Source organism: Pogoniulus pusillus, chromosome 16 (genome assembly GCF_015220805.1).
Source record: "Pogoniulus pusillus isolate bPogPus1 chromosome 16, bPogPus1.pri, whole genome shotgun sequence".
Classification (NCBI taxonomy): Eukaryota; Metazoa; Chordata; class Aves; order Piciformes; family Lybiidae; genus Pogoniulus; species Pogoniulus pusillus.
In genome coordinates this window covers 26,113,412-26,125,596 of record NC_087279.1, presented here as the reverse complement: position 1 = coordinate 26,125,596, position 12,185 = coordinate 26,113,412, and the positions used below count along the sequence as shown (strand labels likewise).

The following is a 12,185-nucleotide window of genomic DNA, read 5'->3' as shown; positions in this document are numbered from 1 at the left end:
CACTATTAATCATGCTGAGCCAAAAGGTTTACTCACAGGTGAGTCAGGCTGGCTGAAAGGAAGGGCAGTCCAGATGCCTGTCCCCTCTCTCTTTCAGAGGCCATCCAAGGATCGTTAAGGACCATCGAGCCTGCATAAAGGGTGCTAATGGTGGAAGCCACCCAATGCAGAGGCAGCTCTGTCCCTCAGGAGCTTGTCCTTCGGAGTGCCAGGGGACTCTTTCTTGCAGAATCTATCCAGGTGGGGGGCGGGGAGAATTCCAAGGCGGGAACCCCAAGGCAGGAAGTCCCCCAATATTTATACTCTTCCTAGACAAAGAGCAGAGTTACCACTGCCTAGGTGCGAAGACCATGGCCAATCCCAGCCCGATCCCAGCGCAGGCACTGCACGGGTACCCCTCGTGCCAGAAGGGCCCTTTGCTCCCACCCTTCACGCCTTCAGGGCCGGGGGGGGGAAATAGGTCTTTTCCCACCTTTTCCTCTCCCATCCAAACCAACCACGGAGGGAGAGGAATTTTGGGGTATGCAGGACTCCAGGACAAAGACCATGAAAGATTTTTCCTACCTTTGATAATGTCTGGTTCAAACTGTTGGAGGTTTCACATAATCCTGTGGAAATTAGCAATACGGTGGTCTCTCAGACCTTCCACCTTTCACAGCAGTCAGATGGCAAGAGGACAAGTGGTTGCAAGGACACAGTGAGCTGCACACATTATGTTTGTAAGTTCTAGTACAGTAAACTTTGCCTTTAGTTAATGTAGTGATATTTCAGAGCTCTCTTAGCACAGTTTCTCTATGTTCTTGGAAATAAGCTAAGAGAGTGATATGACTGCTGTCTTCTGCCTTGAATTGCGCTGTAGGTGGCACTGTGAAACAATGGTTTTGGCAACTAGGGTGTGTTTGAGGCACTGTCCCTGCCGTTAACTGCAGTGTAATATGGCTTGCTTTCTAGGTCCCCGAAGTGAAGGAAGCATTCTGAAATGCAGAAAAGCTTGCTTGCTGCTGCAAATGGGAATCTGGAATAAGTATGAAAAACACACTGAAATAATTGTGTTTGACCAGAATAAAAGTCTTGCAAAGTCCTCAAGGTAAGAGCACTTTCTGTCTTTCACAAGATACTGAAGAGTTGCTGTTCAGGTTATCAACAATATCCACTTGAATCCAATAGAGAATGAGAGCTTCACATTTCTGAAAGTGGCAGCCCACTGACACTGAAGGGATCAGCACCCCTTGCTGTATCTGTCTGCCAGATTTCATTCTTCTCTTGCCTTTTTAAAGGGCCTCTTGTATTTCATTACTAGCGGGCTGAAGACTTGTGTCTTGTCTACCTCCAAAAGCCTGCAAATGTACCATTTTTGTGGCACTGAATGCTTTCAGCAGCCTTTCAGTTTGGGTATAACTAAGTTGATGCTTTGCATGATACAATTATTCCTGGGCTTGAATACACTTACAAAGGGGTGCAGTTATCCTCTCTTAATCTGGTGAAACTTAGTTTAACATTCTCTGTCTGACATCAGGGCCATGGCTTCAGAAGAATCAAACTCATAATCTTGGAAAGCTTTTGAAATTAGTTCAGTACATAAATATGTCCTCTGAGACTAGCTTTGGCCCTGCTCTGGGAATGGTGGGAACACCTGGTTTCTTACATGCTGAAGTAGCATCTGTTGAGCATGTGGTGCTTGACTTGGGAATAAATACCTGTCCCTTCCATCAGCTCACACTAGAAAGGGCATGCTCAAAAGGTCTGATCTATGTACTTAATTGCAAGGGTTAAATCCTACTTTCAGTCATACCTCAGGAAACCCAAAGAGGTCCCTGTCTTCATTATGATGCCATAGAGTGACACCAGAGCTAAGGTCTCCACTGATGCCCAGATAAGTCTCTAGTGTTTAGAGCAGCATAGGGGTGCTACTGCAAGACTGAGCAGCTGATGATTTCCTATTCAGTGGTAATTGGTGCATGAGGTGTAAGCCATGTGTTTCTCATGGAGAAAGCAAGAAAACTAAGGCTAGATTCATAACTCTGCTCAAGAAAACAAGGGACATATACCTGGGGAAGATTTGAGTGACCAAAATTTGAAATAGGAAGTTGATTTCAGAGCTTACTGGCCAGTTTCCTTAGAGTAGAACAACACCAATAATAACATTTATGCTTGTTTCACAGTGACTCAATGCCGTTAGCTGCAATAGTTGTGGTTTGGTTGGGTGCAAAAGGTGAATTAGGCTCATGCTGCTCTGAATTAGCCTGGGAGTGCTCCTTAAGAGAATTCTTGTAGGGTAGGAAAGAACCAGTGACATCTTTATTTTCTGGACTTGATTCATGCTTGCACAAAGCTGCTGTATACTGCTGCAAAAGAGCCACGGTGTGTTTCTTCCCATTCTATCTCATTTGTATTAGGGTGGCAATATATTCTGTTTGAAACAAGGCACCTTCTTAAAGCAAGGAATGGTATCTTTTTGCCAAACCTTTACATGCAAAATAGTTTTTTTTCAGGAATCTGTATGCAAGAAACTTATTTTTTTAGCAATATTTTAGTGAAAAAATTGTAGGCTTGAGTGAAGTCTACAAGGACAGCTGAAGGTGCTGAGATTTTTGCCAATCTATTTTTTTTCTCAAACGTGGAATAGTGTTTTCTTGCTAAATGACATTTACACTCAATAGCCTTTTGGTCTCTTAACTTTTTTCTATTTGTAAGTGCATTGACAAGCTCTTTGGGCTTTATCAGCATCCCCATTCATACATAATTAGAGAACAAAATTGTTTCATGATGTGAGTAAGGGAAAATTATGGAAATACATTAAAAAAATGTTTTGGTTTTGTTTGTTGATGGTTATCAAATTTAAAACAGAATCCAAATGCTATACCTGACTTTGAAAGTAGAGCTATCTATGGTATGAGGGTTTTGAGTTTGTTTTCAAACTACCAGCTCTATTCAGCACTTCAGTACTAGATTAGGTGAAGAGTCTCAGATATTTTTAAGATACAGAGATAAACAAAATGTTTACAAAATACTTGGAAGAATCAGAACTGGAATCTGCAGGGAAAAGTAGTTCCCAAAAGACTTTTTGGTGTAAATAAGCATGCTTATAATAGGCTTGTGCAAATTCCAGTGTGCTGATTAACCGCAGACTAATGTCACTTCTATGAAAGCAGTATTTAGTTCAATTTATGCAAATATATAAATTGCCTTTAATTAATTTGATGTATTCCTGCTTACAGCATTTGCTGCAAGTGTGTAACATTGTATCTAAGGGTTCACATGCATAATACCCATTTATGTTTAGCACAAGTAATAAATCATCATAACTGAGTTTTAAAAAAATGATTAGATTACCTTTCTGTATGATGAATGGCATAACATAAACTATTGGAGGATTCAGTTGTAGATATCTGCAGCAAAATTACTGTGGATTTGTGGTCTTACTTCCAACACTTACATGATAAGACTAAAAATCTCCACCTTCTTTAGAACAAGTGTTTTCTGAAATGCCATTTCTAACAGCCCGGCAGAGCAGTGAGTCCTCACATATTTGAGTAAGGTGCTGGTTTCATGAGTGTTCAACCCTCAGAAAATTTACTGATCTCCAGGAAAGCTCACAGATGTTGTATGCTTGGGTGACCCAGACAACTGAAGTGTTTAGCTGGGTGGGAGCTAGTTAGACCTCAGAAGTACAAAGTAAAAAGGACATTATTCTATCATGTTTCTATTATTTTGGTACAAATGCAGTTAAGAAATAGTAGCACAACTTTACTGATATCTGAATTTCAATGTGGATGTACCTTAACTGAAAAAAAATCACTTCTTATCTCAGATCTTTAGAGATGTATTGTGCTCACCGTGTTATTATCAATGTGTGTCTGTGGGTAATACAATGTGATACCCATTGCCTTGTTTCTGATTATAAAACATGTTTAACAAAGAATTGAGCACAATTAAACCATGAATATGTTTTTTGTCAGTGTTGCCTTGCAATAAGCCATATTCGTTATTCTGCGACATGTTTGTAGCTTTTCCTTCCCCCATCATTTTGATGTTATTCCTTACATTGTTCTTTCACTCAACAACATCCTTTTCTGCCTCCAGGATGAGATTCTGTGCCAAATCAATGCTTCTACCTGACTGGCTCTTTCTGGTCTACGTGTTAATGGTCTGCTGTAAATTGTTGTCCGCCTCTAGCCACCATCCCCGAGGGCACACAGGTAGGAGCTTTGAAAACTCATTATGTGCTACCGAGCCCAATTAATACCACTGCAGAATGTTAGGGCCACTTTTAAGCTATGGATAATTGATGAGGCTGTTGACACCATGCTGTAACCACTGAAATGGGTTAAAAATGCAACAACAAGGGAAAATGAATTATTGTAAATACTAATTTTTTTTTCTTTAGTAATTTTGTGTACTGAACCTCACTGGACAGTTTTTGGAGTGACTTCATGACTGCTAAGACTTTGGAATTCGTTTGTGACATTTTACTTTGTCCTAACCCAAAGGTATTCTGAAATGTATCGTCATCTTCCCTTTCTTAATCCAATTGTTATCAAGAGACTTTACAAGGGTATCACTGGCTTTGATGGGCAATAGATCAAAGTCCTCAGACTTGTTAGCCAGTTCTTTCTCTAAGTAACACAAATACATGACTGTAGTTTAGTTCACCTTGTGATACGCTCCTTTTCCTAACTGTCATAGTGAAGCAATTAAGAGGATATGCTATTGCAGTAGGGTACACCTACCAGGCATAGTGTAGTATCTTACTATAAATGGCAGAAGTAGCTCAGAACAAGCTTGGCTGGCTTCATGGAGAGTTACCAGGTTAGAACTCCAAGGTAACATCTCTGTGCTAGGATTATGTAGGCATATCAGTCTAAAAGCAGAAATATTGAGGAGCTACTGCAAACCCTAAAACGGGACATCTGAGTTACCTCTATGTCACCTGTGAACTGTCAAGGTGTAAGAGAGGTAAGTTAACAAAATAACACTTGTGAGCATTTTTAGGTCAGAAGAGGTCAGAAGCCTGGCTGCAATGGCATGAGGAGTACCATAGTTAGCTTCATGGTGACTTGGGGGTTTTTGCAAGTGTTGCTATTTGTCATGTAGTCTCATTCTACAATTTGGTGTGATGTCTTAAATCCATGCGTGATGCTCTTTGCTCTGAGACAAACTGTGGTGGGTCCAGGTCTAATGTTAACATCTACTTCAGCTCAGTGCTAGGAAATAGGGAGGCATTTATTAGAGGCTCCATTTTCTAGATAAGAACCTCTTGCCTCTTTCCTTGCTGCATCTGGTGACTCTCTAGGTAGGAGTGAAGGCTCTCTTTAGTCCTGATGAGCAGCACTAACTGTGACCTCCCTGTAGCTGCTGGGTCTGTGTATTTATAGAACATCAGCAGTGTGTGTATCAGAGCTACACAAACCACTATGGGCACACCCAAGTCCCTGCCCCACCGGAGGTTTGAATAGGGCGCAAACTCTTTTCCTCCCCCACCACCTCTGACTCCCGGGGTTTGGAATGTGGAAAGAAGTAGGTGTGAAGTTCAAACCCCCCACCCCTGCGGGCTTGAACCAGGAAGAGCAAGTCACCCCAGCATATAATATATATATATATGGCAACTGGACACATTGGCTAGTTGGACCTGGAGTCGGACCTTGAAAGGGATCTTGAGGAGCATCTGGAAGGACAGTGATGAGAGAGCGCACGGTCCCCGCTTTTGGACTGCCGCATCCTGACTTCTGGCTGCGGGGACCTGCCTCTGCTGTAAACCACCGCCGTTCACGGAACCACTGCAGAGCAGCCCTGCTTGGCCCTGCACAGTGCGAACACTGGAGTGATCCCCATCCCACTTTATGATTCCACATAGCAGATGAAACAGTCACCCCAGTTTTGTTTCCCAGTTGCCCATGTCTGACATGGCACCATAGAGCATTTAGAAGACTTGAAGCTTTCTGCTCAAGGGGACTGCCTTTCACAGCCTCATCTAATCTTTGTTGTCTGATACAACATCTAGATTGACCTGGTAATATATGGTCAGGTCTAATGTAAGTGAGTGAGACAACACGTTCATCAGCAAAGCAAATAATTTAGAGCTTTTAGTGTTGCCTGTTTTGGAGAAGGCAAGTAATTAGCCTCATTTGTTTAATACAAATTAGCACATTCTTGGATGCCAATTGAAATAATATTTTTGCAGTCAACAGACAATGTTTTCAAAGTAAAATACCCTGAAGCACATTAAAGGAACAATTCACGCTTTGGCTTAGGCACAGGCTTTGTCCATTGTCCCTTAGGGCAAACAGCTGGAATCTGATAAGCACGTGCTTGTCGTGGAGGGGATTTCTCTATTCCTCCCCTGTTAGGGGGGAGGTGAGAAATTAATTTGAGGCAGTTTTGATTTTTTATAAAATTATTTATTAAAATTAATATTTACAAATTTATACCACCCCCAACCACTATGAAATCCAGGGTTCGTTTGCAAGTTTATGAAAATAGCTTGGGATATATATTTACAGGGATTGATTATTAAGTGGAAATATCAAATTATTAACAATTATTGACAGAGAGAAATTCCCTTATGCTTAATGCCTCTTAACAACTCTAGTGTTTGCCCAGGGCTGAAACTGTGTGTGCTCTTCAGATAGAGATAATTTATATTACAAAGGTTTAAAGCTCACTTAAAGGTGTGTTGCTCTTGAGTATTAATCATTAATCACCCTCCCGGGAATCTGTCTCAGCGTGTGCCCAGTACTTGGGGTCTTTGCAGCTGGAGTCTGTCTCGGCTTGTAGGGAATTGATAAGGTGTTCTCAGTCTTCCCAGTCTCTGGGGTAAATAGAGCTTTCTCTAACCTTCTCTCCTGGGGTGATCTCTGCCTTGGAGCTGTGGCTTCTGGATGCTGCGCGTGTCCAGGGATGATCAGCTGGCAGGAATTCCCAGGTGCAGGAGAAGGGTCTGTCCATGTAGCCTCTGACACAGTCTCGCAGCTAGCAGGCTGTGTTTGCAGGTTTGCAGACTGTCTGAGGGTCTGCTGGCTCTGAGTCTTTCCAGAGCCAGGACAGCTGGCAAGCAGGGTCTATGCCGTGCTGCAGGGAGACTTAACTCTGTAGATAAATCAAGATAGCTCTAGGCTTAGGCAGGGGGTTCTTGGCTCCCCATATATGTATGGTGCAGGCATGAATGTGCTCTGCTTCTCAAAGGATTTGCAGATAGCTTGACTGTGCCTTGAGATCAATGCATGAGGTCTGAGCCTCTGTAGTGCTTGCAAGTGAGCAAGGCCTGATCCTGTGTCTAGGCCATGCAAGCAGGTCAGGGCCGTAAGCCAAACCTTGCCCCAATAGGCAGTAGAGACATGCCTGGGCGGACCCCAGGGGCACACGGGCTGGGCGTGTGTGTATTACACAACTTGTTTGCTGCCCCGTGGGTCCTGGCAGAAGAACATGTCCGGGCATGTAGAGGCATGGTGAAGCCTCAGTTTTGGGGCTGCTGCCCCTCCACCACAGTGCTGCAGTGGGCAGTACCTGCTGCTCAAGGCACGAGGTGCTAGCCTGAGGTAGGAGGAGCTGGTTTTTAAGAACACATTGTGTCTGCTCCTGAAAATCCATCCATACTTGACATTACTGGTCACTTTTGAAAACATATTCATTAAAGCTAATAAAGTCTAATAAGCAAGAGCTGACAATAGGATTTAAGATGAAAAGTAGGGAATTAGTTTTTTTTCTTTCAAAAATACTGATATTTTTAAGGAGCCTATCTGGGCAAAAACAATTATTGACTTTGGTCATGTTAGATGGTGCCTGAAATAATGACAGTCGACAGCTGTTTCTGCAATATTCAGATAGGAACAGAGATCTTTAAGGACCCAATAATCACCCTTTTCTCAAAAGTGGAAGAGAATGCCATTAAGCAATCCCTTTGACAAAGAGGATCTCTTGACTGCAATGAAGTGTAAGGAACACCTGGTTCTTTCTTTTGTTCTGCAAAATATTCACCACCATCGAATAATTGCTAGTGGAGAAAGAAGCTGTTCAATCTAGCAAGCCAGTCCTGCCATTGCTTTGACTCTCTTTGCATGTTGAGCCCAGCTTGGAGGCCACAGCCTATTTTTTATTCTAAATGCTGTAATTGCTTTGCCTGTCAGAGTTAACTGGGCAAAAGGTAGAGGAGAGATGTTCCTTCTCATTACCAGTAGATTACTGAAGATGCCGTTTATGGAGATTATTTCAGCAGGCTCTGTGTACATCTGTGTAAAGAAGGCTTGTCACAATATTCACCTGACTTTGTTGCTCTGAATTACCTTTCTGAAGAGCTTGTCTTTTCACCGACAGTAGCTGAGGGAAGCATAAGCACTAACTCTACTGTAGCTATTTAAAATTGGGCAGTATTTCAGACTCCCAGAGTACCTAACTGATACCAATATAACTATCAATTGCGTGCTTTGCTGAATGAAGCAACATACATTTAGTAACTGAAAAGATTTGTTTCCAACTCGCTGCTGTAAGTCAGGATCCACAAATAATGAAGCACTGAAAAGATACTTCTTCAGGTCACCTCATGTGGGGGTTGGACTTGCAGGCCATTAATTGATATGGCCAGGTGAGCAGGCTCTGTCATGAATCACCAGTGCATTGGCTTTTTTGGCACTGTTGTGTTCTTTTGGCCTCCTTCTGCTTGCATGAGGTCTAGGTTTTTGGAAGGTTCATTATTATTAATATGCCCAGAAACCATATATTTAATGAACATCTGTAGTTCACAGCAGGATCAAATTTATATCTCAGTTGTCTTAGTTCTTATTTTTTCTTTCTGCTTTCAGACTTCAGTGGTAGTCCTAAAGTGGTTTGCTTGCTATCACACCTGCAGGATGATGCAAATCTTTAATTAACAAGAGGAATAAGTAGCAAAATGTTTTTATGGAGTGTATTCGTTTTGCACCACAGAGAATGTTATTTACAGAGTTGTCAGAGGTCAAATGGGAGAAGTCTTATTAAAAATTACAGTGGCTACCAAATATGCATGACCGTGTAAACTCTACATCTTTGCTTAGTGAAATCCAGCTGAAATTTGCAATTTGTTGCTTGGCATCTTAGATGTGATTTCCAGCAACCAGAATGCTATCCTAGCTGTTTTTCAGAGTGTGCTGGTTTGAGGCTAATCGGAATATTTTAGCAGGAGAAATTAGATCACTGGTTGTGAAAAGAAAATAATGGTGAAGTCTTTATCATTCACTGTCTTGTCGAGAGGGATGAAAACCCAAAATGAAAACAATTTGTCCCACTCTGGTCTGGGAGGCTGCATCTATTCACTACCTCTTCTCCACTAATCTTGGCTAACACATAACAACATAAGCTTTGCTGGTTGTTTGTTCATCTGTCTGGGAAAATAGAGGGAGAAAGAGAGGGTAGCTTTGAACTCCTTCTGGGCAGCTCTGTTTGTCCAAGAGGGAGTTTGAATTTCTGTATTATTTCTAATTTGTATATAATTGTAAATACTTGTGAATACATTGTGTAAATATATGCTTGTGAATTTTACTATGCTGTAAATATAGCTTCATCTTACTGCCAAGCCATCTGAGCTAGTCTGGTAAATCTCAATAATGGGGAGGGGTAGTTCCTAACCCACCACTTTCCTTTTATTTGGCAGCCTAATGCAGGGCCAGATGAGTTGATTTATTGGTGATTAACTTTAGAAGCTAAGATGAAGTTTTTTGGGTCACATAGTACTTCATTTACCCAGCTATATTGTGGTTTAGAAATGCTTGATCTCAAAACTTTTTTGTTTTGTGATTAATCTGATATGGAGAAAAGTTAAATCCATATTTGCCAGGTTTGGTAATTTTTGTTTTGGTTGGATGGGCTATAATGCCACTGCTTACACGAATACTACTGTGAGTGTTTTACATAGTTTAAGGTAGTTAGTTTTCCCTGTGAGTGCAGGAGAGTTTGTGGAACAACTGGGAGATCAGGTTTATAAAAGTAATACTGTTGTATGCCTTTTATGTTTAATTCTGATCTTTATAATTTTAGTAATTGGGTTATTTGTAGCCTTGTGTGTAGAAAAGTCATGTAATGCCACTTTAAGAATGCACTCCTGCCACGGACAGTGGAGAAGCAGAAGTGAAACTAAAGGTCAGGCGTAACAACAAGAAGCACTTTCTAAGAGCAACTGAGAAAAACCCGTGCGGTGAGGCAGATCTCGCGGAGAAGGGCTGAACTCACTATGCAAGGACACCGCACAGTCCAATGTGGATCAAAAGCCAGTGACAACTTTATTTAGTAGACGCATGCTTATATGTGTTACAGATAATATATGCATACCTGTAAGAAGCTAAATGGCTGAATCTCTACATACCCCATTTGCATGGTGCACTTACTTGCTACATGCAGCTGCAAGCAGCAAACTACTTCTTATCTTATTCAGAGTTAGCTGTATCCTGCTCTGCTTGAGTTGTCCGCTGACTCATCAAGGACAGCACCTCCCTAGCTAGCTATATTAAATGCTGCCTTTGTTTATTCAATATGTCTTTGTTTCAGTGTGGCCTAGTACAGCCTTAATTTAGTTCCATATACTCATCCTGCTTGCCCACCTCTAAGTCATGTCCATTTTCCTTTAGCCATTCTGCAACAAACCCGGGGGTGGGAGGAGGAGCGAGACAAAGGGGAGGTGGCCATTAAAGAGGCACGCGTGGCCATTACTAAGGAGGCATGGATTCTTCTGCTCACAGATGCTGGAATGGATCCGGCACAATCTGGTAAATGTGCCAGGAGCTCACTCATGCTTGATAAAGAGGCTGTCAGCCAAGAAGCAGTTTCTGATTCAGTCAGCCCAGCTGCAGCTGTGGCTAAGGCTTCTGACTCTTCCAGTTCAGCTGCTACCCAAGTCTCTCCTATTACTAACACTCCTCCTATTCTATGTCCTAGGAAAATGACACAAAAACCAGACAAGCCTGTCTTAGATGACCACCTAGAGGGAATTTCTAAAGCTTTACTAGCTCCAGCAAATGCAAAGAATAAAACTTGGATAAAACAGGATATAGGAGAAGGTACATCTAGCAGATAGAATGAGACAGAGGAGGAGGAGGAGGAGAAAATTAGCCTTAGTTACATTGCTAAGGTACTGAAGCTACAGGATAGTGATGATGACAATGGCAACAGCTATTTGAAAGTACATGTTAAGAAGGATGAAGTTTCTGAGAAGTTTAGGAATGTCCTTAAAAGACTTTTATTTCCAGGCCAAGGAGAAAAAGATGAAGATAAAGAGGATGATATCCAGATTACTAATGAGCCCAAGAAAGAGATCAGACAGATAAGAAAAGAATACCAGAGGAGGACAGACCAATCCTAAGATGGCTAGGGTGATGATGTAATAGAGGGGCCGGAGTTCTAGAGGTGAGAGACATGTAGGGCCATTTCCAAGTGGAATTGACAAATACATAGCAAGCCCTCTTGGTAAAGTTACCCTGTGGACACAGCTCTTGTTGGCTGTGTGTCCTGGTGTACCCAACATTCCCTTCTTCTCCCCTCTCCCGCAGGTTTGAATGGGAGAAGAAGGCACGAAAACTACTTTCCCTCACCCCACCCTGCGGGCGTGAGCAGGGAACAGCAAAAGGTTCTTTCTGCATGTGGGCTGATCCATGTGGAAGCCTTCACTCGAATTGCGCTTGTGATTGGCTGGGTTTTCATGCCCAGTATAAAATGGTAAATGGACATTTCATCTAGAAAAGCTTAAATAGAGAAAGGGAGAATGGGAAAAGGTCCCTGCCTTGAGAGTTCCTGCCCTGAGAGTTTGCATTTTGAGAGTACCCCACCTTGAAAGAGCTCCTAATAGAGTGCCTGACAGGACAGGTTCCTGCCATGACTGAAGTGTCCCTGCTTTTGGACGGCTCTTACCTTTTGTATGGCTCTTGGTTTAACACCGTCCCTGCCTTTGGACCCTTCTGTGAAAACTTACAGGCTTGGCAAGCCCTGAGGTTCTTTGAGAAAGCCACGCTCTGCATCCAGACCAGCCCCTCTCAGACCATATCAATAGATGACTTCCTGACAGCCTCCCGTATTGGGAAGAAACTAGCAGTTTTGGCTCTCCCCTGCGAAAGCAGCATCGTTCCATGATCATCCCATTCATGGAAAAAGTGCTCGAGATGTTTCTGAATTTGGTGGCTCTGCCACTCTCCTTGTGCTTCTGCTGTGTGGATCTCTATTACTGGATA

The 12,185-nt window shown here is 42.4% G+C and overlaps 1 protein-coding gene across 3 annotated transcripts in view; it reads left to right on the top strand.

Moving 5' to 3' along the window:
- TAFA4 (TAFA chemokine like family member 4) overlaps positions 1-12,185 on the top strand; it is a 106,841-nt gene that overhangs the window by 30,024 nt on the left and 64,632 nt on the right. For all 3 annotated transcript variants that reach the window (XM_064157055.1, XM_064157057.1, XM_064157056.1), the window contains 2 exons: positions 952-1,087; positions 4,084-4,199. In XM_064157055.1, coding sequence (XP_064013125.1) covers positions 1,008-1,087; positions 4,084-4,199 — 196 coding nt within the window. In that variant the 5' untranslated portion in view covers positions 952-1,007. The remainder of the gene's footprint in view (positions 1-951; positions 1,088-4,083; positions 4,200-12,185) is intronic.